Source organism: Schistocerca cancellata, chromosome 1, assembly GCF_023864275.1.
Source record: "Schistocerca cancellata isolate TAMUIC-IGC-003103 chromosome 1, iqSchCanc2.1, whole genome shotgun sequence".
Taxonomy (NCBI): Eukaryota; Metazoa; Arthropoda; class Insecta; order Orthoptera; family Acrididae; genus Schistocerca; species Schistocerca cancellata.
In genome coordinates this window covers 1,164,730,452-1,164,758,381 of record NC_064626.1, presented here as the reverse complement: position 1 = coordinate 1,164,758,381, position 27,930 = coordinate 1,164,730,452, and the positions used below count along the sequence as shown (strand labels likewise).

Genomic DNA, 27,930 nt, shown 5'->3' with positions numbered 1-27,930 from the left:
GTGCGTGTGATCATTGCTTGTACAGTCCTCTCGCAGTGTCCGGAGCAAGTATGGTGGGTCTGACACACCGGTGTCAATGTGTTCTTTTTTCCATTTCCAGGAGTGTATTTATGAGGAATTTTAATTCCTTACTATGCTATCTGACTGACAGCAGCAAGCTGTTAATGGTCTGCGATTATTTCAATGTAGATTTTCGAAAGGATTTTCACAGGAAAAATGAGCTGGAACCCTTATTTGGATTCTACAACTTAATCTCAGCAATCACCTTTCCAACACAGGTGGATCAAGACAGTAGGAATTATTAATAATGTTTTCTTTGATGAAGCTCAAAGCAAGAAAATAACTGTACCAATTAACAAATGCTCTCTCTGATCATGATGCACAGCTACTTAGGATAAATACAAGGGCTACCCTCCTCCCCCCTCCCCTCCCCCCAACCACTGATCGGTGAAAATCTGACGAAACATAGTGCAAAGTCGCTGATACGCCCATTGAGCACGTCACATTGCACATTTCAGATCTGATTACACAGTGAGTATGTGAAGATGCTCAGAACAGTAGTGTATCCTGTCAAGTGTGAAGTGCCTAATTAGGCGTTCCGCCTGATTTCATGCAGACCATAAAATGTAACTGTCATGCAATTCTTTTGTCATGACAACACTTGGGTGCACAACAGTGCAACAATGACACTCCTATAGCCCGGACTCAGCTCCCTCCAATTTTCATGTCATCACTCACATTAACTGCTGGCTATGAGAACAGAATTTGCACAGACAATGAACTGCAGATCAACATAGTGAGCTGGCTGATAGCGCAGGCAAGTGCCTTCTATGACAAGGGTGTTGGGAAGTTGGTACCACACTACAATAAATTTCTAAATCGACGTGGTAACTATGTAGAGAAGCATCTGGAAGTTGTAGCTGAATGTTTGAAACAAAACATTTTTGATTTTCACTGTGGTTTCTATTTTGCAACTGATCGGATGTTGAAAAAACACTAAAATATATCGTATCACTGTTTGAAAATAGTTTTCTGCATAAGATAAGCAGAAAGGACACTAAACAGCCATGTCAAAAACCATGGATCACTAGAAGGAGTAAAGAATCCTGAGAAAGGGCAAGATAAATATACTTGTTGGGAAGAACAAGCAGAGAGATCTTGCAGTTAATTGCAAACTATGAAAACAATGCAAAATTGCTCAGAAAACTCATTACAAACCAAGGAGCATACAGTTTATGTCAGAAATCACTACTACTGACAACAGACTTAAGGAATGTAGGAAATGAGAAACAGGATTACTTGCCGAAGAACAGGATTAACTGAATTAAACAGTAGGACCATAAGCGTTGAGTCACAGATAACAAATATATTTTATAATCATTCCTTAAATATAGCAGAAATCATATGGACTGAGAGTTCCAGAGAAGACTCATAGCAGCCAGTTGAAAAAGCAAGTCCCAAAATTCAATCATATGCATGTATCACCAATTTCTACCTCTAAAAATAAGAAAATTATAAAAGGAAGCACCAAAGAACCAGTATAGGCATGAATATTCAGATACAGAGACACGTAAACAGGCAGAATGTGGCGCAGCGATCGGCAATGACTATATAAGACAAGTGTCTGGTACAGTTGTTAGAACGGTTACTGCTGCTACAATGGCAGGTTATCAAGATTTAAGTGAGTTTGAATGTGGTGTTATAGTTTGTGCACCAGTGATGGGACACAGCATCTCTGAGGTAGCAATGGTGTGGGGATTTTCCCATACGACCATTTCACGAGTGTACCATGGACATCAGGAATCCGTTGAAACATCAAATCTCCAACTTCGCTGCGGCCAGGAAAAGATCCTGCACTAGTAGGACCAATGACAACTGAACAGAATTGTTCAACGTGACCAGAAGTGCAACCTTTTGCAAATTGCCGCAGATTTCAATGCTGGGCCATCAACAAGTGTCAGCATGCGAACCATTCAACAAAACATCATCGATTTGGGCTTTCAAACTGAACGCCGCTCATGTACCCTTGATGACTGCACAATACACAGCTTTACGCATCGCCTGGGCCCATCAACACCGACATTGGTCTGTTGATGAGTGGAAACATGTTGCCTGGTCAGACAAGTCTCGTTTCAAATTGTATCAAGCAGATGGACATGTACAGGTATGGAAACAATCTCATGAATCCATGGGCCTGCATGTCAGCGGGGGCCTGTTCAAGCTGGTGGAGGCTCTGTAATGGTGTGAGACATAATGTCCATTGTGCATTCCGACAGACTTTCACAATTCCAACAGGTCAATGTGACACACCACATGTCCAGAATTGCTACAGAGTGGCTCCAGGAACACTCTTCTAAGTTTAAACACTTCCGCTGGCCACCAAACTCCCCATACATGAACATTATTGAGCATATCAGGGGTGCTTTGCAACGTGCTGTTCAGAAGAGATCTCCACCTGCTCGTACTCTTGCGGATTTATGGACAGTCCTGCAAGAGTCACGGTGTCAATTTCCTCTGGCACTACTTCAGACATTAATTGAGTCCATGCCACATTGTGTCGCGGCACTTCTGCAAGCTCGCAGGGGCCCTACACAATATTAGGCAGGTGTACCAGTTTCTTCGGCTCTTCAGTTTACATTCTCTCAAAAATAAAAGCTCATTTGGAATTGGTGTTTTTTCCAACAGTACTAAAGATTTATTCCCATATAATAAGCCCTACATAATGTGGAATACATCATGCATCACTAGCTCAAGGTATGTTTCCATATATGCCATTCCTAAATCCTTCTATAAGAAAGGGAATAGGAGAGCGATCAGTCACTTCCAACAGGACTTCATTTTCTAAGATTTTTGAGAAGGTTATGTATTCTACAATAGTATCCCACCTGAGCAACAATAATATCCTTAGTAAACGACAGTTTGGATTTCAGAAGAGTTGTTCTCCTGAGAATGCCATTTACATGTTCATTCATCAAATTTTATGACCATTAAACAACAAAATAGCACCAGTTGGTAATGCAAACACACACACACACACACACACACACACACACACACACACACCAGACTGGTGCATGGAACACACAAACACGTAATAGGAAACAGCATTCACACTATCATTCAAGCTCGCTCTCTTTTTCTAGCAAAAGTATACACATTCACACGCACAATTACATACATCAAACGTATACGTACATGGCGAGTTTCACTACGGCCATGGGAGTGTGCGTTTGAGTGTCCATGAATTGCATGTATGAATGTGTGTACTTCCGCCAGAATAAGAGCAGGAGCCCAAAAGTTAGTGTGAATGCTGTGTTTCATGTTGTGTGTTTCTGTGTTCCATGCATCGTCCACTGTAGGTGAATAGTTGCCTTTCCCTTATTTCATGCATTTGACTTTGTCAATCACAATATTCTCCCATACAAACTCAAGTAATATGGAACTAATTGTATAGCCAACCTTTGTCCATCACAATATTCTTCTATACAAACTCAGGTACTATGGAACTAATGGTATAGCCAACCTATGGATGAAGTCACATCTAACGAAAAGAATGCAGAAAATTGTACTTGGTAATTCAACCAATGTAATTGGGGTGATTTTCTGACTGGGGAGAATAATGTACAGTGCTCCCAAAGGCTCAACCTTAGGTCCACCAATGTTCCTCATACAACAAGCAGAAGTCATTCTTTTTAAGGGATGCCACTAGCATTGTAATCAGCACAAGCACACATACAGCAACAGAAGAAATTGTAAACAATGTTCTTAAAAGTGTCCGACTGGTTTTCTGCTAATGGTCTCACAGAGACAACATATTCAGTTCTGCACATCTAGACGTACTACACCAATGTTATTTCCTCGCACAAAGTGAGGAAATAACAAATAATGTGGAAACCCTCAAAATTATACTTGTCCCTATGGATGAGAATTTAAACTGGAGAAAGTACATTTTGGAATTACTAAAACAACTTAGTTCAGCCACATTTGCATGTAGAATTATTGCAAGTATTGGGAACAGGGAAGTCAGTGTGTTGACATATTTTGCATATTTTCATCCAATAATGTCACATGGAATAATGTTCTGGGGAAACTCATCTTTAAGAAGTAAAGTGTTCGTTGCTTATAAACTTGCTCTAAAGATAATACATAGTGCTCACCCACTATCATCTTCTAGATACCTGTTTCAGATCTTGGGCATTCTGACTGCTGCTTCACAGTATATTTATATCCTCATGAAGAGTTGTAAATAATACACTCCAGTTCAAAAGGAGCAATAATGTATACAATTACAATACTAGAAAGAAAAACAGCATTCATTATTCCACATTAAGGCCGTCTTTAGCACAGAAACAGGTGCACAATGCCACAACTAAAATTTCTGATAGCTTACTCAGTGATATACAAGGTGTACAACATTGCTACTGCAATTTTTTCCCAACATTTGAGGCTTTAATTAAAACAAATTGTTTACACATGTATCATTCAAAGTATTTTCCATCTCTGGCCACTACTTTCACCCATCTTTCGGGCAGCGTACGAATCCCGCATCGAAAAAATTGTTCATCTTTTGAAGCAATCCACGAATTGATCCAACTTGTGACTTCTTCATGAGGTCAGAAGTGTTGGTCAGCCAGGCCATGTGCCATTGTTCTAAACAGGTGATAGTCAGAGGGAGCAATATCTGGAGAATATGGCAGGTGGGGTAGGACTTCCCATTTTAACATTTCCAAGTACGTTTTGACCTCTTTTGCGACATGAGGTCGAGCATTGTCATGCTGCAAAAACACTTTATTGTGCCTCTCGCTGTATTGTGGTCGTTTGTCTTTTAATGCTCTGCTCAAACACATTAATTGCATTTGTGATTGTTTCACTTGGTTTTAACACCTCATTGTACATGACGCCGAGCTAGTCCCACTAAATGCAGAGCATAATCCTTGAGCCATGAATATTCTGTTTGACCATCGACGTGGAAGCATGGTGGGGATATCCCCATGAGTTTTTGCATTTAGGGTTATTGTAATGAACCCATTTTTCGTCCCTGGTCATAATGTGACGCAGAAATCCCTTCTGTTTTTGCTTCTGAAGGAACTGTTCACAAACACACAAAAGCTGTTCAACATCTCTTGGTTTCAGCTCACACGGGACCCAAGTTCCTTCTTTCTGAATCTCACCAGTAGCCTCGAGAAGTTTTCAAATGGCTTGCTGTGTCACTCCCACTAATCAAGCCAATTTTTCTTGAGTTTGACGTGAGTCATCGCTCAGCAATGTCTCCAGTTCTACATCTTCAAAAACATTCTCTCTTCCACCACTATGCCAGCCTACAATGTTAAAATAACCATTCTTGAAGTGTTGAAACCATTCATGACACGTTCTTTCACTAATGGTGTCCTTACCATACGTACTTGAGAGCATTCGATGAGACTCAGCCGCCGTTTTCTTCATATTGAAACAAAACAGTAAAAACTGACATTTTCAATCAAGAACAACTTTATGATGCCACCACTACTTACCGTTGTCATCACCTATTGGCAAATGGCAGAAGCAAAGTTGTACACCTTGTAAAATGTCTGAATAACAGACAGCACAGCAAAATTTGAAAACAAAACAAATAAGTTTCTCCTAGTCAACTTCTCCTATTGCATAGAAGAACTTATGTTAACTGTAGCGTGTAAAAGGTGGTGGGTGGAAATTACTAATTCACATCTCTATAATTTTAAGAGAGAGAGAGAGAGAGAGAGAGAGAGAGAGAGAGAGAGAGAGAGAGCGCAGGGGGCTCAGCATTTAGCCATATTTACAAATTATTTTTTATGTGAAAGTGAAACGACTTGTTCTACATCATTACTATTTATCATGATAACTAACAAGGTGTGCTGCACTTCATTTTTTGGTTTTCCCACCTTTTCTCCTAATTCTTCATTGCACTCTACGAACTGAGAGGTGGAGAAATGAATTGTGCATTTAAGAATTAGGCAAAAGGCAAAAACAAAGACATGCAATGACCAAGGATTGACACTTTTCCATTTTTAATCTCCTGAAGGTAAGCTTGAACCAGTCCTCCTGTTTTCTAAAATTTTATCAAGTAAATTTTCCTTCCAACTAAAAAAAAAAAAAAAAGTCAACAGAGAGGAGATGGGAGAGAATTTGAATTTTATTTCCCGATATGATGATGGAACACTGATCTTCACTATGCAACATATATGGCTTTTTGCATACAGCAGCTCCATTTCAGACATAATGGAAAATAAACAACAAATAAAATAACGTATATGACACCAACTTACACAGCGATTATCTGGGGAAACTGAGAGCAGGTCACCAGTGAACATCACAATGAGTCTAAAAGCTTGATTTTCAGAACAGACAGTTCCTTTTTCATGATCTAGTTAACATTTCATGATACAATCAACAGTAAAACCTTTTGCCAAAATTTCATTTTCAAAAAAATGGCCTTATTGGGAGACTGGTTGCCACTTTTGTTTGTACTTTTAATACTCTCACCAATTCTATCACACAGAAGTTTTATACTGTTACCATTAACTGGTTTCGGCCACCATCAAATCAACTGAAGCAGCCTCAGGATGGATGCCAAGTAATGCTTTGCCAGACAAAACATTACCTGGAGCCCATCCTGATGCTGCTTCAATTGTTCTACTGGTGTTTGATACAGTATAAAACTTTTATGTGATTGAATCAATGAAAATATTAAATGCAGAAACAAAATTTCCTTCGCTGATGACACCATACCAATTAAAGTGATTGTACTCACACTGATGGAAACAAATTAAATGCTTCACATAAATGAATTTACAGGAAAAAAGAGAGGAGGATGTCTCTTAGTACACTGGCTGGTTCAGCACGCAATATACATGTAAAAAATATTTAAAGTTCATCCAACACGTAACATTTATAAAATTTGGTAAAAAGTAGAAAAGAATTCTTTTACTAACTTTAACATCACATTGTGTCAGATGGTACAGACCACAGACACACAGAGTTATTGATATTGTGCGTTGCCCTTCTTGCCTCCAGAATCTTCGACAGACAGATTGCTACTCACCATATGGTTGAGACATGCAGACAGGCACAACAAAAAGACTGCTAACAAGTAAGCTTTACTTCTTTAGTATTCTTTTTGTTGCGACTGTCTGAAAATCAACATCTCCATTGTGTGGTGATTAGCAAACTATCCTTTTCATAATATTGTCATTATTCCATCCTGGATTTTCCACTGATTAAATAATATTCAGAGAGATTTTACCCAAAGTACAGTGGGAAGAACTACATCAGTGACACACAGTAGACAAAAGACTTAATTACTTTTTAAATCTATTCAAGAATATCCACAAAGCACATTCGGTACCAACCTACCTATTTCATCCACAAAGAGCAAAGTTGGAGCTGCAAGTCTAGCTCGCTGAAAAAGTTCACAGACATTCTTCTCAGCTTCCCCAACATATGGTGAATACAATTCTGCAGCAGAAGTAGACATGAACGTCACTTGCATCTCTGAAGCCAGTGCTCTCACTATGCTGGTTTTTGCACATCCTGGTGGGCCATACAAGAGAAGACCTAGAACAAAGACAGTACAGTTCAGCATCTACAAACAACAATATTATGTTTAGTATTTAACTTTTTATCATCTTAGTCTAAATCTACAACCATACTCTGCAAACCATACTGCCAATAGGCCAAATTAGGGCTTCTTCCCATGCCCTTCACATACGGTGCCCATGAAGAACGATTTTTTAAGCATCTGCGTGTACTCTGCAATGAGTCTAATCTTGTTGCAGTATAGATGGGAAATTTTACATGTGAAACTGCAATGTGTAGATTCTTATGGTTGTAATGGGCTACCTATGCAACCACATAGGTAAATGTAATCATTATCTGCAATTTTTTCTATCTATTGTGAAATAATGGAACAATATGGAAGTGACTGATTGCTATTCACCACAAATAGGAGGCAGTGAGTCGCAGACAGGAACAATGAAAAAGACTGCCAAACTGCCAAGATGTTTACACTTGGAAAAAAACACACACACACACACACACACACACACACACACACACACACACACACACACACAGCCATTGTCTCCAGGTGCTGGATCCAATCGAGACAGTGAGCTTGTGTGAATGCGTCTGTTTTCTACTTCAGAAAGAGGACTTGGTCTGAAAGATTAACCATCTTAGCGGTCTTTTCCATTGCCCCTCTCTGTGATTCAAGCCACCTCTACGTGGTGAGTAGAAGTCTGTCTTTTCCATATTATCATTATTTCATCCACGACTTTCCACTTTTCGAAAAGTAGATAATCTCTTTTTAACTTTGTTTTATTTTTAGACCTGAAGAGGACCAAATATTGATCAGAGCTAGTCATCATAAAAATAAATGAGCAACTGAGACATCTGACCAATTTCTGTTTTTGCTTTGCTACCCTCAATTTCAGTTCCTGTTTCATCAATGAGTGTCTGGATGCCAACTTTGGTGCCACTGGTTGTGGATGACACTGGAGTTGTCATCAGATGATGTCCTGTATGTGTTCAATTGGAGATAGATCTGGTGATTGAGCAGACCAAGGCAACATGTTGACACTGTCTCACTGTCTACATCTACATATATACTCTGCCAGCCACCAAGCAGTGTGTGGCGGAGGGCACAATTTGTGCCAAAGTCATATCCTCCCCCCCCCCCCCCCCCCTTCTTGTTCCACTCATGGATTGTGCGAGAGAAAAACGACTGTCTGAACACCTCAGTATGAGCTCTAATTTCCCTTCTCTTTGAATGGTGATCACTGCGCGATTTGAAAGTTGGTGGTAATATATGCTCTACTTCCTCAACGACGATCAGATTTTGGAATTTAGTGAGCAGCCCCTTCCATTTAGCGCATCGTGTACCTGCATGTGTGTCCCACTTCAAACTTTCCATGAGATTTGTAACACTCTCACGATGGCTAGATATAACAGCCATGAATCTTGTTGCTCTTCTTTGGACCTTCTCAATCTCTTTAATCAGACCCAACTGGTAAGGGTTCCATACAGATGAACAATACTCTCAGACTGGACGAACTAATGTATTGTAAGCAATTTCCTTTGTTGAAGGACTGCATCGCTTCAGGATTCTACCAAAAAACCACGATCTAGAGTTCGTCTTGCCAGTTACTAGTGTAATCGTATCATTGCATTTGATATCATTTCGAACAGCCACACCCAAACACTTGATGGATGTTACTGCTTCCAAAGACTGGGCATTTATTTTGTACTCTTACATTAATAGGGATTTTCACCTTGTTATATGCAGTAGGTTACACTAATATTGAGAGATAACTGCCAGTCATTACACCACGCATTTATTTACTGCAAATCCTCATTGATTTGTTCACAACTTTCATGTGATGCTACTTTCCTGTAGACTACAGTGTAATGCCACTGTCAATGCCATCAACCAGATCGTTTATGTAAATCTTAAAAAGCAGCGGACTATTACACTGCCCTGGGGCACACTCAAAGTAATGCTTGTTTCTGTTGAAGTCTCCCCATTCAGGACGACATACTGCTCTCTGGCTGTCAGAAAACTTTCTATCTAACCGCACATGTTATCGGATAGACTGCAAGTCCGCACTTTTTGGAGCAAGCGACAGTGTGGAACTGAGTCGAACGCCTTTCGAAAAGCGAGAAATATGGCATCAACCTGGGAGCCGGTATCTAGAGCCTGTTGTATATCATGCACAAAGAGGGCCAGCTGTGTCTCACATGACCACTGTTTCCTAAACCCTAGCTGGTTTCTGCAGATGAGCTTCTCAGAGTCTAGAAAGGTCATTATGTCTGAACACAAAATATGTTCCATGATTCTACAACAGATCGATGTCAGTGAAATTGGCCAGTAATTATGTGCATCCAATTTTCTACCCTTTCTATAGATTGCTATGACCTGGGCCTTCTTCCAGTCCCGTGGAACTTTCCGCTGTTCAAGGACCTCTGATAGATGATGGACAAGAATGGTGCTATATTTGTAGCATAGTCAATATATAATCTTACAGGTACACCATCTGGGCCAGATGCCTTCCTAGCGTCTAAGGATCTTAACTGTTTTACAATTCCAGACATACTAAACACTATGTCAGCCATCCTTGCATTTGTTCAATAATTGAAAGGGGGAATGGTGCTACAGTCCTCTACCGTAAATGAGTTTTTGAAAGCTAGGCTTAGAATTTCGGCCTTCTGTTTATCATCATTCGTTACGTTATCCATACTGTCAGCAAGAGAAGGTATTGAATTATTTGTAGCATACATAGATTTTACGTACGACAAAAATTTTTTGGGGTCTTTTTAGAATCTGCAGATAAAATATTGCTGTCAAATTCGTTAAAAGAATCCCTCATTGATCTTTTGGCAGCTGCTTTCATTTCGCATAATTTCTGTTTTTCAGCGGGGCAGTGACAATCTAAAACGACTGTGCAAAATTCTCTGCTTTCTCAGCAACTTCCTAATAGGTTTGTTGTACCATGGTGGATCCTTTCCCTCCCCTACATTTTTGCTAGGCACATACTTCTCTAGCACCTGGTGGACAATACCTTTAAATTCCAACCAAAGAAGCTCAATATCTTTGTGTCCTGCAATGAATACTTGGAGCTGACTATGAAGATATTCATTAATGACACTTTTATTTGCTTTCCCAAAGAAGAAAACTCTATGCTGTTTCTTTGGTTAACTTCCATTGACACAGAAGCCACAACGACATTATGGTTGCTAATACCTTCTTTTAGATTAACTTCCTCAAAAAGATCAGGTCTGTTTGTCAGCAAGATATCTAATAGGTTCTCATCTGGAGTTGATTTTCTAACCAATTGCTCAAAATTGTATGTTGAGAGCGCTCCTAGAATAACTTCACACGAGTCTTTACTTCTGCCCCCTGTGATAAACATGTCATTTTCCCAGTTAATGGATGCCAGATTAAAGTCTCCAACTATAACTAATGGATAATTTGGATATTTATTTTCTATGTACTCAATACTTTCCCTTAAATGTTCTACGACATCCGTTGCAGATGCTGGTGGTCTACAAAAACATCCTAATACAATGGTCAATCCTTGTCCGATTGACAGCTTTATCCAAGACTATTGCACAGTCCGACCTAGTATCAATCCAAACTGCATTTAAACAGCTTTCAGCTGCAATGAACACACCACCTCCCATGGCATCAGTAATACCATTCCTAAACATTGTCCAATCTTAGTTCAAAATTTCACTGCTATTTATGTCTGGTTTCAACCAGTTTTCAGTACCTAATACAATATTGGCATTGCTACTGCTTATTTCAGAGAGCAACTCGGGGATCTTGCTACAGACACTTCAACAATTTACCAACATGAGATTTAGCATATTTAAATCCTTTGGAATGACCTGTTTAGGTGAACTAACAATTTTTATAGTTGGCACACCCACATCAGTGTCATGCACTGGTAATTTTTCAGGCCAACAGTTTGTTTCCCGTGGGGAGGATCCTAATCTAAAAAAACCCACATGCATGCCACAAGTACTGTGCTACCCAGTACCTGCCTCCTGTGTGTAGTGCACCCCTGATCTATTGAGGGGCGTCCTACAACCTTCCACCCCATAATGTAGGTCGAGGAATCTACAACCATTTTCATCACAGAGTCTGGTTTAGATTCTCCACTCGACTCCAAACCAGAGGACCCTGGGTACGATGCCGCAGATCATCAGCTTGGCTTCCACTCCTCGAGAGATGGAGGCCGCCTTCGCCAATTTAGCCATCCGTCTAAAGGATCCAAGGATTTCCTCAGAAACCCGACAACAGGCATCATTGGTGCCGACATGTGCAAAGATCTGCAGCTGGCTGCACCCCACACGCTCAATAGCTGCTGGAAGAGCCTCTTCCACATCCTGGACAAGGCCCCCGGCAAGCACACTGAGTGAACTTTGTACTTATTCCCCACTTTGCAACAGTTTGTTGTGTCGCTGTGGTACCAACTGCTGCTAAAATTGATGCTGTAGATGCAGTATGATGCACCAGAGCCTTATGCTGAAAACAATGATCTTCCCTCTAGGTAGTGCAACTTGGCCATCCGGAGTCCAATCTTCTTGGTACCATACACTCCTATGACCATCGCTGCCAGCAATTGTGTACACTGGCTACATTCCTGCCAAGTGTCTTGGTAATATCATAGAAGGAACATCCAGCTCCTTGTAACCCTATTACATGACCTAATCGAACTCAGTGAGGTGTTGATAATGGTGCCTTTGTTGCCTTAAAGGCATTCTTGATTAACCAATTCATCATGTCCAATCTCAAAGCCAACTAACCCTCACAACCATTACAGCATGTATTTAAAGCAGACCTGATTTTCAACCTCATACTGGTGCTACTAGCACCACTCTTTGCAATTGGCACAAAATTTCAAGGGACGTTATCTTTCAGATGTAGAAATATGCCCACCAACTTTTGTTTACGTTGTACAGCTCCTACTTTTGTTGCTTTTTTCCCCCCGTCAGTGTATTTTTCACTTTCAAACAAAATCCTCCTCCAGAAGTAGAACTCTCACACAGTCACTGTTCTCCACTTCCCTAACACCTAACCCGTTCCCTGCTCCCACTCCCATACACGCACGACTTCTATTCCACCAATGGACCTACAAGTCCTTTACTCTACTACCCCCCCCCCCCTCCCCCCGCATCACTGACTCGCGCATTCCTACATCTCTCCAGCACCCTACCTGATCTTCCCCAGGTAAGTGTCTACCAGTTTTGCACTCTTCTGTAAACAATTCATGTCAGTATTTTGCAGGCTTAACTTATTAAACTGTTGGTTCAATAATATTCAGTTGTAAGCACTGGCATTATTACATTCTTCTTGAATGTCTGAGGGTATTCTGCCTGTATCACCATTCAGGCTGCATCTTATTCACTTAAAACTTGCCATATTTGGTGTTCTATCTTCTGTTTCTCATTGATGAAGGGATCTGTTGCCTGACTGCACATTTTACACAAATTCTGTCTTTGAAACTAGTTTTCTTGCTCATTTTTTTTTATTTGTAGCACAGTGCCAAAGAAAAATTTTTGTGCTATGAACATATAGACATCAAATCAAAATTGTGAGTAAGAAAAGATAACCAAAACCCCACAATTCACAATGTTTTGAGTGAATAAGGTGAAACATGTAGCATGATGAGAAAAAATGCATTGCATCAAATGGATGCACACTATCAACTTAATGAACTATACGCACAGCAGCTAAAGGTACCATTGTCACACGAGTGAAGAACTTGACTTATTATTCTGGAAGCATCGGCAATTGAACAGGTAATGATTTAATATATGAGGGTTGTCCACAAGTAAGTTTCGTTTCTATTTCCATCTCAACAGCACTATGATCGCAGTTCCGAGCATGCGCGGCAGTTACTCTGACTCCAGGAGAAGACATGTACGCCATTTTAAGATTGCTACTGCCAACGTGTGCTGTTTAGTGCTTCTTTATACATCTACATCTACATGACTAATCTGCAATTCACATTTAAGTGCTTGGCAGAGGGTTCATCGAACCACAATCAAACTATCTCTCTACCATTCCACTCCCGAACAGCGCGTGGGAAAAACGAACACCTAAACCTTTCTGTTCGAGTTCTGATTTCTCTTATTTTATTTTGATGATCATTCCTACCTATGTAGGTTGGGCTCAACAAAATATTTTCGCATTCGGAAGAGAAAGTTGGTGACTGAAATTTCATAAATAGATCTCGCCGCGACGAAAAAGTCTTTGCTTTAATGACTTCCATCCCAATTCGCGTATCATATCTGCCACACTCTCTCCCCTATTACGTGATAATACAAAACGAGCTGCCCTTTTTTGCGCCCTTTCGATGTCCTCCATCAATCCCACCTGGTAAGGATCCCACACCGCGCAGCGATATTCTAACAGAGGACGAACGAGTGTAGTGTAAGCTGTCTCTTTAGTGGACTTGTTGCATCTTCTAAGTGTCCTGCCAATGAAACGCAACCTTTGGCTCGCCTTCCCCACAATATTATCTATGTGGTCTTTCCAACTGAAGTTGTTCGTAATTTTAACACCCAGGTACTTAGTTGAATTGACAGCCTTGAGAATTGTACTATTTATCGAGTAATCGTATTCCAACGGATTTCTTTTGGAATTCATGTGGATCACCTCACACTTTTCGTTATTTAGCGTCAACTGCCACCTGCCACACCATACAACAATCTTTTCTAAATCACTTTGCAACTGATACTGGTCTTCGGATGACCTTACTAGATGGTAAATTACAGCATCATCTGCGAACAACCTAAGAGAATGTCAGCCGTAGTTGAAAATGCCACCGCATGTGAAATCAGATCTGTGATTCGTTTTCTAAATGCAAAGAAATTTAAACCAAAGGAAATTCATCGGTAAATCTGCAAGGTTTATGGACAAAATGCTATGAGTGATTCAATGGTTAGAAGATGGGTCAGACTGTCCAATGAAGAACATGATCCAGTGCATGATGAACGAAGTGTATACTGATGAACTGGGATGGCTTTGATCATCCTCTGTACAGCCCGGACCTCGCTCCTAGCAACTTTCATCTCTTCTTACACCTAAAACCTGTCCTTCGAGGTCAAGACATGAACGATGATGACGAGCTGAAAGAACGTGTTACCACATGGTTGAATTCACAGGTGGCAACCTTCTATGAAGAAGGCATACAAAAACTTGTGCCAAGCTATGACAAGTGCCTACAAAATTTCGGAAGCTATGTAGAAAAGTAGTTTAACAGTTGTAGATTTTTGTACAATAAATATTTTTTCTGTATCTGTACATGTTTGTTTTATATAACCAAATGTAACTTACTTTGTGTACAACCCTCGTATTTACATTGCTTATGTACAGACAAATCAGTAATACAATTGTTGATGCAATTACATTAACAATATCTTTAGAACAGCATGTATTTCTGTCCTGTAGATCACGTCACGGCATGCAGCTACATTCATGTTGTGCACATTCTTATCAGCTGCAGATAGGAAGCACCTCTGCCAACCTAATATGAGCTGCTTAGACAAATCACTACTAGCCACCTGAAATCTTAAATTCCTTACCAATCAGTTCTCCAGGACCTAGGGCCATTCTGTACTCATTTCTGCACTGTCTTAAAACTTTTTCTCATGTATGTTTCACCTTGTTCTTTTTAACTCAACCTGAAAGCTAGTAATGTCTGTGCCATTGCGTGTTTACTCCACATGTAAACCAGCAACAGGTGTGTGGCTGCCTCTCCCAATCTCTGTTTATTACAACACAGAATACAGTCCTTATAACTTTCTTTGTGTATAAGTTTACTACACAACACCAAATGAAAATTTTTAGTCCACCTTAACTTCACAATAGTTCACGATATTTCTTTGTATGTTTGCTAGTGGCGAACAAATAAAACTTTTATTGTATCTTAATTTAACAACAGTTCACTTTGGAGGTCCTTTTCAAATCAATGCAAAATTATGTGCTTAGCAGAGTCCATTAAAGTGTGGTGAAAAATTAATCATCAGTATTAATAGAGCAAAAAGTGTGAATAGAGTTAGCCCTACATGTCTTAAACAAAACATGAAATGTACAGTAACAAATTTGAACAATTTGTATGGAGAGAATTTTCCATTGCATTTGGCCCTGAGTTACAGAGCACTACTTATATGCACAAGGAACTGAAATACAATTTAAATAGAAAATTACTTGACATGGGCTCAAAAACTTACACAAGATATATTCTAAAAATAAGGTAGAATCCATTATTTATAAAAATCTCTCACTTTCTAATATTTCTACATTAAATCCAACAGAATGTACTTTTACAAACATCATTAGCAAAAACAGGATCTGATTTACCTCTTGGATGTGGAAGACCTAATCTGGAAAACGCATCTGGTCGGAGTAATGGCAGTTGAACAGCCAACTGCAATATACGCTTTATTTCTGAAAGACCACCAACATTTTCCAGGCCTCCAATAACTTTCTCTGCGTTTGTGATACATCCAGCCAACATATAGCTCGGTCGCACTTTTCGAGCAGCAGCAAGCAGCATAGCTTTCCACTGTGCAGCACTACAAGGTGTGATAACTGAACTATCCTCTGCATTTCTCTGTACAAAAGACAGGGCTAATATAATTAACTATCATAATCATATGGGAATACCGAGTTACTACACAGTGAACATGGTAAAAGTAGCAGCACACAGAGAGAAAAAAATAAACATACTTTTTCTGCTATTATCTTTATCAGATGGCATAAAGGAATAGAAATTGTAAGATGAACTCAGCAGACGGGTACTATGATGATGTAACAGAGAGAAATTAGAATTGACCAACATAGTTTAATTGAAATTAGCGATACCAGAATTTAAAGAACTAAAACAAAACACTTCACAGAACTATTGCATTAACACGAAAAATAACAAACCTGCAAATTACGAGTGGAACCATATGAAAATTCTCAAAGAATGCACAGTACGTACCCACTGCAACAACAGTAGTCCATAGACTACCGCCAAAAACAGAAGCCCTATGACAAATCACTGCACACACTTACTGTGAAAAAGGGAAAAATAATGACCCATGGAATCGGTAATTACAATTGACTTTTAGGTCAGTTCTGGCAACCAATTTCAATGTTTGTTATTCATTGCAATAATACAGAAAGCAACACCAAAAATAGAAATCATATAACAAAGAATTGCAGACATCTACTACAAAAATGCTGAAAATTATGAACCTTGGAGTGTGTCATAAGGATTGACCTGTATAGTTCAATTGTAGTTACCGATTCCAAGATTTGTTATTGTTTCGTGAATTTTCATTACTTGTGTAGTGCCTTTACTTTTATGCTTTCTGTGTAGCTCACTGCTTACTTTCTGGTAATGTCCTTTTTACAATTCCTGTAGGTTACTATCTATTCAATTTTACATTAGTTGTGTCAGATTTTAGTACATCCCCGACCAAAAACCACCAATTTCCCACTGTAGCCCCCCTTAGATTCATTATTTATTACTAATAATTACCACTATTCCATAATATTATGAGTGAATCATGCAGATATTGTAGTGGACTTCAAGGGTCGTCTGCAGTTCTTTCACTTACTCGCATAAACTAAGATAACTTATTTGAGAAATGAGGTTTTTCCTGAAGTTACTGTCTTCTTTCTTACTTTAATTTCTTTGAATTATAATTCATGGCTGTGTAATTAATCACTTGAACTGTGATTGTATCTTATCATATGGATTTGCATTTTTTGTGATTCATTTGCTTGTTTATGAATGAGCCCCTATGGCCTATGCCTTCAAATATTGCCTCTATGTAGCATCTTTGGTTTAGCTATGATCTCGTTGGTTAAAGCCAACAGGTGGGAAGAATCTAATCCAATTTTGAAGCTGTGGCCACAATTAAATTATCATGAAGAAATGCAAAGACAGTAATTAGTAAACATAGGTCACTTCCATGCAAACACCTTCAATTACTTCTGTGTACTCAGGATACCTTTTTATGTAATTAAGTATGATGAAAGCAATGTTTGATCTACAAAGACTTACGAAGTTCTGTGAATTATCAATCAGTGCAATGATTTAACACACAATGGAGACTTGATTAACAGGACTAATTGTTATTGTAAGTCATTCAGATCTTCAAAAATCAGGATAACTGAATGCATGAAGGCAAGTTATTTTTGCACTATTAATTCTAGAAAGATAATCTACATCCATATGGTTATCTTTTATGTGCATTGTCATATGGTCATCTTTATTGCGTTAATGTGTAATGTTAGGTGTTTATTCAAAACAACAAAAACAGATTAAACTTATTAAAATCAACAAAAGTCAATGTTTATTAAGATATTAGAGACATTTATGTATGAAAATATTTTCTTAAAATTGCTAAAATACTGCAAGCCTAATCTTGGAATACCTAAGAAAATTCATGGTAGACAATCACTGTAGTTGAATTTTGTTTAAAATATTTGGTAACTGTCATTTGACAAACAATTTTTTCTCTTCATTGCTACTACATCATGAATACAGTGTTATTTAAACCCGTTTCCAGGGCTTCAAACCTTCTCTATCAGAGGGTCCTACATCATTTTCTGCATCTACACATTATTCTGTTTCATCTTCTTGCATTTCCTGCTGTTTGTTTGCCTGTAATATGCTTTCAATGATTTCGACATCTGCAACAGGGTGTCTATGTGGACAAGGAAAAAAAATTCCCGGATTTTTCCCGGATTTCCCGGTTAAAAACACACTTTCTCCCGGATGACAGTATATTTTCCCCTATCACTCCTTTGAAAGGTTATGGTTTTGTACACGGGCGTACAATTTCCCGGCACTTTAGAAAACGAAAATCAGAGAAAAAGACACGTTTTGGAAATATCTTTGATGTGCAGCAACATGTACGCTGCGTATTTTCGTATTACGAAAACATACATTAGAAAATCCCCCAAACACCGCATGTTACTTTCCGAACCATTGAAACCGAGATTTCAATGCGCTTTTGTAAGCCGTTCGTAACTCATGTCACGTGATCTCGCCAGCCGATGACAGAGGATATTCAGAGCATAGGACACGTGATGTAGTCAGCCAATAGCAACATCAGTGTTAAGTAGCGCGGCAAACAGGGAAAGTTAATAGTTTAAATTAATATACATAGTGTTGTTACAAGAAAAGCAAAGCTTTCACATAAAATATTGGTCTCAAGCTGCAAGAGAAGCTAAGCTTCCGCATATACTGTTGATCTTTTTTGCGCGTGTTACACTTTAAGAGATATCATACAAATGTGCCTGTAAAATTTTTAGTAATGACATAAATGTCTGATCTTCAGGGTTCGAGGGTTCGAACTGCTTCTAAATGGCTCGTCGTCAGACACCTAATTTTTAAATGAGAGTCAAACGCTTTGTGATTTAATAGATTCACAGTCCATTCTTGTACGTAGTTCAACTTACGTAAAAGGATATTTACTTTGAAAGTAACGCTTTTCAAACCACCAATCTTAATATTTTCCTGCGACCTGTTACAAATAGGTTCGTTTCAGCAGTTGCCAGAGAGCTCAGGTAACAGTCGACACCGCGCTTGGGTAGATATCATGACGTAGGTTAAAAATGGTTAAAGTGGCTCTGAGTACTATGGGACTTAACTACTGTGGTCATCAGTCCCCTAGAACTTAGAACTACTTAAACCTAACTAACCTAAGGACATCACACACATCCAAGCCCGAGGCAGGATTCGAACCTGCGATCGTAGCAGTCACGCGGTTCCGGACTGCGCGCCTAGAACCGCTAGACCACCGCGGCCAGCCGTGACGTAGGTAGCCCGTATGTACGTACGTGTAAAAGATCATCAATGAAAGACGATACTGCAAGAGCGTCGGAATTTAGTGAACCATATTAAAATGTGCACATTTAAAGTGCATACTTAAAGGCACACTCGTATGTCCAGATTTCCAATGAAGTACTGCAGACCCCGACCTGATATTAAGCTCTTAAGTGTGGTTTTCAGGATGTAATTTTTCTTGGAGCACCAGTACTGTATTATATCATGTTTGGTTCTTTATTATGGCATAATGCCATACGTGCTAGAAAATGAAAACGTGCACTTGAAATGCAGCGAACAGTTGAAACTACCCAGTACTGTGGAATTAAACATTTCGTTTCAGATACATTTACTGCCTCTGCGGAAAAGATTAGCAAAAGTCAAATTTCTTTAGCAAAAAGACAAAAATAACTTCATTGTTCCGCAAGGCGATTAATGCTTGACTGTCAGAAAGGTGGAAATAAAATAAAATCTGAAACTAATTACATATTTGAGCCTTTAGTAATTATGTGAATGTGTTTTAATTCACTTGATGGCTCCCGGCCACTATTATCTGTTTTGTTTTCATTTGACGTGAGAGTAAACGAAGGGGAAACAGCAAAATCACTGAACGTAAACACGGGTCACGTGGAGACTACCCACTATAACTCAGATTGCTCTGTGCACCAAATGGTTCAAATGGCTCTGAGCACTATGGGACTTAACATCTATGGTCATCAGTCCCCTAGAACTTAGAACTACTTAAACCTAACTAATCTAGGGACATCACACAACACCCAGTCATCACGACTCTGCGCATCAGCCCCGGATCTACGACATTTGCGAACCGGGTCAATACTAAAAAAAAATCGAATTTTCAAAATATGTTCAACTTGTAGCGCACATCTTTCTGAAAAGTCTGAAACATAAAACGTATGTATTCGAGGAAATGTAAGAGATATTATTTGGTCTTAGGTATGCCCAAGTGCAGTGGCATGCCTCTTCATAAAGCATTTTTCTACTGCACGTCCAAACTACAGGGTTATTACAAATGATTGAAGTGATTTCACAGCTCTACAATAACATTATTATTTGAGATATTTTCACAATGCTTTGCACACACATACAAAAACTCAAAAAGTTTTTTTAGGCATTCACAAATGTTTGATATGTGCCCCTTTAGTGATGCGGCAGACATCAAGCCGATAATCAAGTTCCTCCCACACTCAGCGCAGCATGTCCCCATCAATGAGTTCGAAAGCATCGTTGATGCGAGCTCGCAGTTCTGGCACGTTTCTTGGTAGAGAAGGTTTAAACACTTAATCTTGCACATAGACCCACAGAAAGAAATCGCATGGGGTTAAGTCGGGAGAGCGTGGAGGCCATGACATAAATTGCTGATCATGATCTCCACGACGACCGATCCATCGTTTTTCCAATCTCCTGTTTAAGAAATGACGAACATCATGATGGAAGTGCGGTGGAGCACCATCCTGTTGAAAGATGAAGTCGGCGCTGTCGGTCTCCAGTTGTGGCATGAGCCAATTTTCCAGCATGTCCAGATACACGTGTCCTGTAACGTTTTTTTCACAGAAGAAAAAGGGGCCGTAAACTTTAAACCGTGAGATTGCACAAAACATGTTAACTCTTGGTGAATTGCGAATTTGCTGCACGAATGCGTGAGGATTCTCTACCGCCCAGATTCGCACATTGTGTCTGTTCACTTCACCATTAAGAAAAAATGTTGCTTCATCACTAAAAACAAGTTTCGCACTGAACGCATCCTCTTCCATGAGCTGTTGCAACCACGCCGAAAATTCAAAGCGTTTGACTTTGTCATTGGGTGTCAGGGCTTGTAGCAATTGTAAACGGTAAGGCTTCTGCTTTAGCCTTTTCCTTAAGATTTTCCAAACCGTCGGCTGTGGTACGTTTAGCTCCCTGCTTGCTTTATTCGTCGACTTCCGCAGGCTATGCGTGAAACTTGTCCGCACGCGTTCAACCGTTTCTTCGCTCACTGCAGGCCGACCCATTGATTTCCCCTTACAGAGGCATCCAGAAGCTTTAAACTGCGCATACCATCGCCGAATGGAGTTAGTAGTTGGTGGATCTTTGTTGAACTTCGTCCTGAAGTGTCGTTGCACTGTAATGACTGACTGATGTGAGTGCATTTCAAGCACGACATACGCTTTCTCGGCTCCTGTCGCCATTTTGTCTCACTGCGCTCTTGAGCGCTCTGGCGGCAGAAACCTGAAGTGCGGCTTCAGCCGAACAAAACTTTATGAGTTTTTCTACGTATCTGTAGTGTGCCGTGACCATATGTCAATGAATGGAGCTACAGTGAAGTTATGAAATCGCTTCAATCATTTGTAATAGCCCTGTATATTCAGGAGAGTGGAAATTGAAATGTCCTGTGGTGCCTCTCCTGCTCCCAGTCGGCCGGTTTGGCAGCCTGCCTCTCTTAAAAAAAAATCTCGCAATTAATAGCGGATGGGATTATTTGTAATCGAGAGAACAAGAACTCTTCGGAAAATCTGAACTCTTCATTGCCCATTAGTTAATAACTTGCTGTTTTGTGTGTCATAAAATTAAATATAGGATATATAAAACCAGTACTGACAAGAGATAAGCAAGAAATTACACATTTCTTCAAACCTTAGCTCCTAGCATTTTTTTCTCTCTAACCTTGCTACAGCTTTACATGGCGTGTTTTCCTTTCTGTGAAAGAATCTTTTACCTCATCAAAGTTTGCCAAACGTTTTGCTACATGGAAAATCGAAATGCAGTTATCTAATACTGAAAAAGCTGTTAATACAAATAATACCCAAGACTGGTGTGGTTTCTCGATCTGATTACGTCTATTATGTCACTGTCTGCTAGATAAAACAAAATAGGCCTTTCTAATACGGCAGCAATTTTATAACACACCAAATAAACGAGACTGTTTTGGCACAAATGGTCATTTTTATAACACGACAGAATATAATCCAATAAGTATCAATATCAAATGCCTATTAGCCCTACTACAAGCAAAAAGCTTTATGTTAGGAAATAGTTTCACGTTTCATTCATATGCACCAGCCTCTCTAGCATGACATCAAAAACTAGTATTACGAAATTTTTATATAAATTTGGAATCGTCTTATTCTTCCATAATTTGTGTGATGTCCTCGTTTCTTCTCCGTCCTCGTTCTAACAAACAATCCTGTCATCACCAATTCTGTAGCTATTGCTGCCACTGTCAAAATTTGTTCGACGATTAACTTCACTAACCCTGCCAGAATCACTGGTTTAGTTCTCCCGCAATTATTCTCCGGTTAGGCGTTGTTACGTGTTCGTACAACACGTTTTCCGCGTTACTTCCATAATAGAACTTAAGCGGCTGGTAGCTGGGGACTGTACTACTGGTCCTTACTAGTGTAGCGATCTGGCCAAACATTTTCTGTCAAAACTTCATTTTCTTGGACACACCGAGAAGATAACACATAATCTTTCTCACCTGTTATTCCTGTCAGTCGTTTATTTCCATTCTGATAGTATGAATCTATGGATTTCGCTAGTAATTATAACAACGCTGATCATTCCCACACCCAATCAGCCACATAATCAGACAGCGATTGCCATTCATCCATTCGGCTTTACTCCACTCAGCGCGTATAGCCCCGTCCCCTTTTGTCTGTGGAAAGTTTATTTCTAGATGCGACGAGGATTCTCCTGACAGAGACATCACGTACACTATGCATGCATTCAAAAGTCAGCTTATGATTCATTCAGAAATCAACTTAAAATGTGTTCAAATACCAACAGAGAAGCGTTTCAATATCATATGACTAATTGATAGGCAAATGTGCGCTGGATGCTAGGTGCTTTGTGAAACAAGTTTTTTTCCCCTCAAGAATATGAAATAGGCGCCCCCTTTTCCCGGAAGTATCTAGCTGCTGGCTGCGACTGCTTGCACAGCCAACAGCCACATTCCAGTGACAGAAGCGGGAGAATCTACTACTCAAACGTGACTCTACTGCGCATGCGCGTGAGCCCGCGCGTTAACTGTGAAAACAAATCGAATGTAAACAGTTGCGACTTCACGCTCATTGGAGGCAATTTGTTGTTATGAAGCACTGCATAGTCTTCCTAAAGACTTTGACACATTTTCAATCGGCAGACGCTTGCATGAGCACTTGTGTCGTCATTGCATATGGTGCATTTCCTTTGCAATTTAAGTTATTTTCGTTTTTTTCTCTCGTTTATGTTTTATTGTTGAAGTATTATTCCGCAGTAGTAGGATACAGTAATATCCTTTGTTAGTGTGTCGGTTCTTGCTAGTCAAAATTACAAAAATTTAACTGAAAACTAAAACAATGAAAAATTCCCAGAATTCTAAAAATATCCCGGGTTTTTCCCGGTTTTCTCCCGGATGAAAAAAATCCCGGGTTTTTCCCGGATCTCCCGGTTGTCCCGGGTCGTAGACACCCTGTGCAATGATCTGAAAACCTTGATCATGGCTGACACAAGAAAGGCACTCTTCCATATCACAGATTTTACATTCCTGGCATTTTTGTATGTTTATCATAAGCTCCGTTATATCTTCCAAAACAAAATCATCCATACCGGTAATTAAATTTTCATGCTCCCATTTTAGTACTCTGTTCCAAGTTCTGTTCAGAGACTTCCTTTCAATTAAATCTCATTGTGTACAACCATGTAACAACACAAATTAATTTATTTCAAAAATCACAAAATTACTTTTACGCTACCTTCATCAACAGATAACATTCTAAGTAAAAGTTGTTTTCTGTAAAGTTGTTTTAATATTTCAATACTCCACTGGTTGTAGCAAGGATGTCATATTAGGAGGCAAAAATGTTACTGTGAACGTCCCATTTTTTTCTCTAATAGTTCAGCCAAAGGATGAGTCGGTGCATCTGGCAAAAGTAGGGCTTCTCCTTGTTTACCAACATTGTTTTGAAATTTTTTACTTCACAGATAAAAGTGTTGTCACACCAGTCAACGTGTATTTCAGTGTTCAGCCACGCGCTTTTGATGCGCGACATGTTTTGACAGTAATGATTTCTAATTTACCCTGCTTGACCAGTGTTGCAAACAAAGTCCAAGGCAAAGTAATTTTCATCCAATTCTTTTTTAAAACCATCTTTAAAAGAATTTGCTGGATCTACATCAGCAACCTTTTTTTCACCCTGTATTTCCAATTCGCGAATTGCATAAGAGATTTAATTCCATACAACCACCTGCTACCTGCCACAAACGATTTATCATTACCTCTCTTTTTATGTAACTATAGTACCTATTCACAAAGCAAAGGACCAGATATTGGTTGCTCTCTTGATAGTTTTTGCAGAAACTAACAATACAAAGCTTCTTGCAGAAGTTCATTTCTTGGTTTCTTCACCATTTTTTGATATTTACTTCCATTTTCACTATCAATTTTGCAGATGTACTTCAAAATTGAATTGGTAGTCTTATTAAAGTCACTTATCTACACCAGACGTGTCATCTGACTAAAGACCAGTTTCCCCTCTTTTTAATGAATCAATAATACTTATTTTATCTTTATGCAGTAACAGTACTCTCTTACACTTTGACATTTTTAAGCACAGCAGCAACACGGCACAGCAGCATAGAAATTGGCATCTGTCTAACTCAAACAACAATGAAATGCAAGGGGCAGATATCACACGGGGTGTAGGCAGATAGTGCCAGCATGACATGTCCATGCACAGACAGACTAGACTACAAAGATATTTGCTCATAACTGACAATCCAGGAAATTGCAAATCCGTAAACTAAGGTACAGATTCTTCTCAAGTCTGCACTGTAAAATTAACAGTTGACATTCGCTCCATGTGAGAAAAAAGTGGATTTAGTGAACTAACTGGCACTATCCAAACTAGTCCATACACTCGCAGGGAGTACCTGAACCAGTCTATTTACAGGAAGAGAAACAAATAATGCTTCACAGTCATGTAGGAAGTTCTTTAACATATGAAATATAATTTCCATCAAAAGCTTGACATGATTAAATAACTGTAATAGCTCTTCTAAATTTTCGAGTTGATCCACTTTGTGGAAGAATTATGCTGTTCATTGCTCTGGCTTCCTACAGAAACCTAACAGTACCATTTTGCTTCATTACTTCTTGTACAGGACTACAGTACTCACTATCTGATCACTGAATGAGTCGCATATCTAGCACTCATTGAATTTCTTTGTCAACTGCATGCTTCTTGGTTGATAGAACAGAGTAAGTTTTCAAACAGAATGGCTTTACTTTTAATTTAAAATCACTTCCTCTCATTGTTCCAGGGTGAGATGAAAACACACCTTAGTAGAACTGGAATACCTCTCTCAATTCTCCCCTTTCATGCTCGGTAAGTTCTGTTTATTTGTTTTGTTTTGTTCAAATATCTGCAGCAGTGCCATTTACATCAACCTGTGACTTCATGTCCCCCTCAACTCCCACTTCTGTAAGTTCCCTTATGAGCTTTGTCCAACCGCAGTTACAGTTCCATTTACCAGATAAATTGCTATGACCATTGAGATCTTGAAATAAATTCTCAGGAATCGCTCCAAGCCAGAATCCAATAGGAAGTCAATATCAACTCTGCATACATTAGCTGTAACAACTATTGTTGGCATCCTTAGTACATGGCTCATCTTCCCTTAATAAGTCTTCCACAATGTCACATCCATTATCTATCTGCATTGTAAGAGGTGACCTCATGTCCATACATTCAGTTTCAAAGTGGTCGCATCAAATTTAACTCAGTTTTCCGGCAGATCCCTATGTGGAACCACATTATGATTTCTCCCCTGTTGTGGTGATTGATGGTCTCACGACCATCGTTCCTCTGGAATTCACAACACCCCTGGTTTTTATCATATGATCGTGTATGGCCATCATACCTCTGTGATCCGTTATGATCATTCCAATTCAGTGCTCCAAAACTCCATTCGTTACGATACTCATTTCACAATGTCTCATTGGAACGATTGAACCTCACTCCACCTTTTCTCTCTATCAAGAGCTTCTATTCGATGTAATACCAAATATAAATTGTCGATGACTTTGTATCTTGTGAGAGCTACCTTCTCACGGGAATGGAGTAGTAATTGCTGGATAAGAATCTCCTCGAGTTCTGTATCTTTGACAGGTTCGTCTAGATATACTGTAAGTAACAATCCCAATACTTCAGCTAAAACTCACCAATGGTACTGACACTGTGACCATCCGTTGGCAGTTCCAGCAATTTTGTCTCAAGTTTCCCCATTATTGTTTGATATCCCCAAATTTATTAAAGAAGGCTGTATGGAACTCACTGAAACTAAAACTATCAGCAACTCTCATGCGTCATGTATGTGTACTGTCTTTCAGATTATTCACATAAATATCTATTTTTTTCTTAGAATACAATGTTAAAAAGCATGCTTAAACTACTGTGTGAAAGCAATGGGATGTAATCCTCGATTCAGTTCCATTACCTTACAGCAATCATACTTGGAATTGCACTCAGCATAATTTGTCATTTTTCTTGTAATTCATTAATGATTTTTTTCTTCTAGCACACATCGTCTAAAGTGAGTTGCTGCACATTTTCAACTTGATTGGCGAGCTTTGTGCATTGTTCCTGTATGCCAACTACCACCTTAAGGTGTGTCTTCTTGTAGTATGAACAATCCTCCTTTACTGCCGTGGTCTCAGTTTTACTTTCCACCAAACTGAATGACTCACGATCTTTGTCCTGCTTAAGTTTTAATTTGTCAACCTATACTCTGGGATTCAGCTGTTCAGCCATAACTTCATTAAGTAATTCATTGTGCTTCCCCATGAATATATTGACAAGTGCCTTTTGCGAATTTTTTAATAATTCTCGAATCTCGTGTGCTTTCTTTTTGACCTGACCATCCACGCAATTGGTAATTTCAACAGTTTGATTCACAAGATACTTGGCAGTTTGCTGTTGATCATCAATTTGTTTTGCAATCTGCTGTTTAATATCATCATTTTGCTGCCCAAGATCATTATTCATTTTCTTAATGTGTCCAAACAATTGATTTAGCCACACCATTACTCCATTAACGGTGCATGGATAACTGTTGGTGTGGTAACCTCCATTGTTGAGCTGCCTACTCATTTCTCCAAGTTTATTATTCTCACATTTAAGTTGCTGCTACGTAACAAAATTCATGATTTGTTTTCAGAATCAGACGTTATAGTTGGATTGTTGTGCATATTGATATTTTCTACACTCCCAATGGTATCATCACTTAACATTAAATGTCCATCAAAGCACGAGACCTATTACCTCTAAGTCGCAGATTACAGGGGAGCGGCACAACATCGCAGAGTGGAGCGGCATATTTGGTAGCTGCCGCACTGTTGCTTCGCGCTCAGGTATAGTGCGACCAGGTAGCAGCAGCCAGCAGGCTTGCTTCACTGTGTGGATGGCAAATGCACAAGGCAACTGATCTACAATCTTTCTTAAATGATTTTTGAGGAACTACTCAGTAAAAAGAAATTGATTCTCACACATCTCATAACTTTGTCACCTTCATGATGAACTGCTTATTTTGTTAATCCTCATAGTTA

At 39.3% G+C, this 27,930-nt stretch overlaps 1 protein-coding gene across 1 annotated transcript in view; it reads right to left on the bottom strand.

The window, feature by feature from the left end:
* LOC126093772 (spermatogenesis-associated protein 5-like protein 1) overlaps positions 1-27,930 on the bottom strand; it is a 90,529-nt gene that overhangs the window by 16,351 nt on the left and 46,248 nt on the right. The window contains exons 5-6 of the mRNA XM_049908745.1: positions 15,884-16,136; positions 7,369-7,569 (exon numbers count right to left, since the gene is read on the bottom strand). Of these exons, the coding sequence (XP_049764702.1) occupies positions 7,369-7,569; positions 15,884-16,136 (454 nt within the window). The remainder of the gene's footprint in view (positions 1-7,368; positions 7,570-15,883; positions 16,137-27,930) is intronic.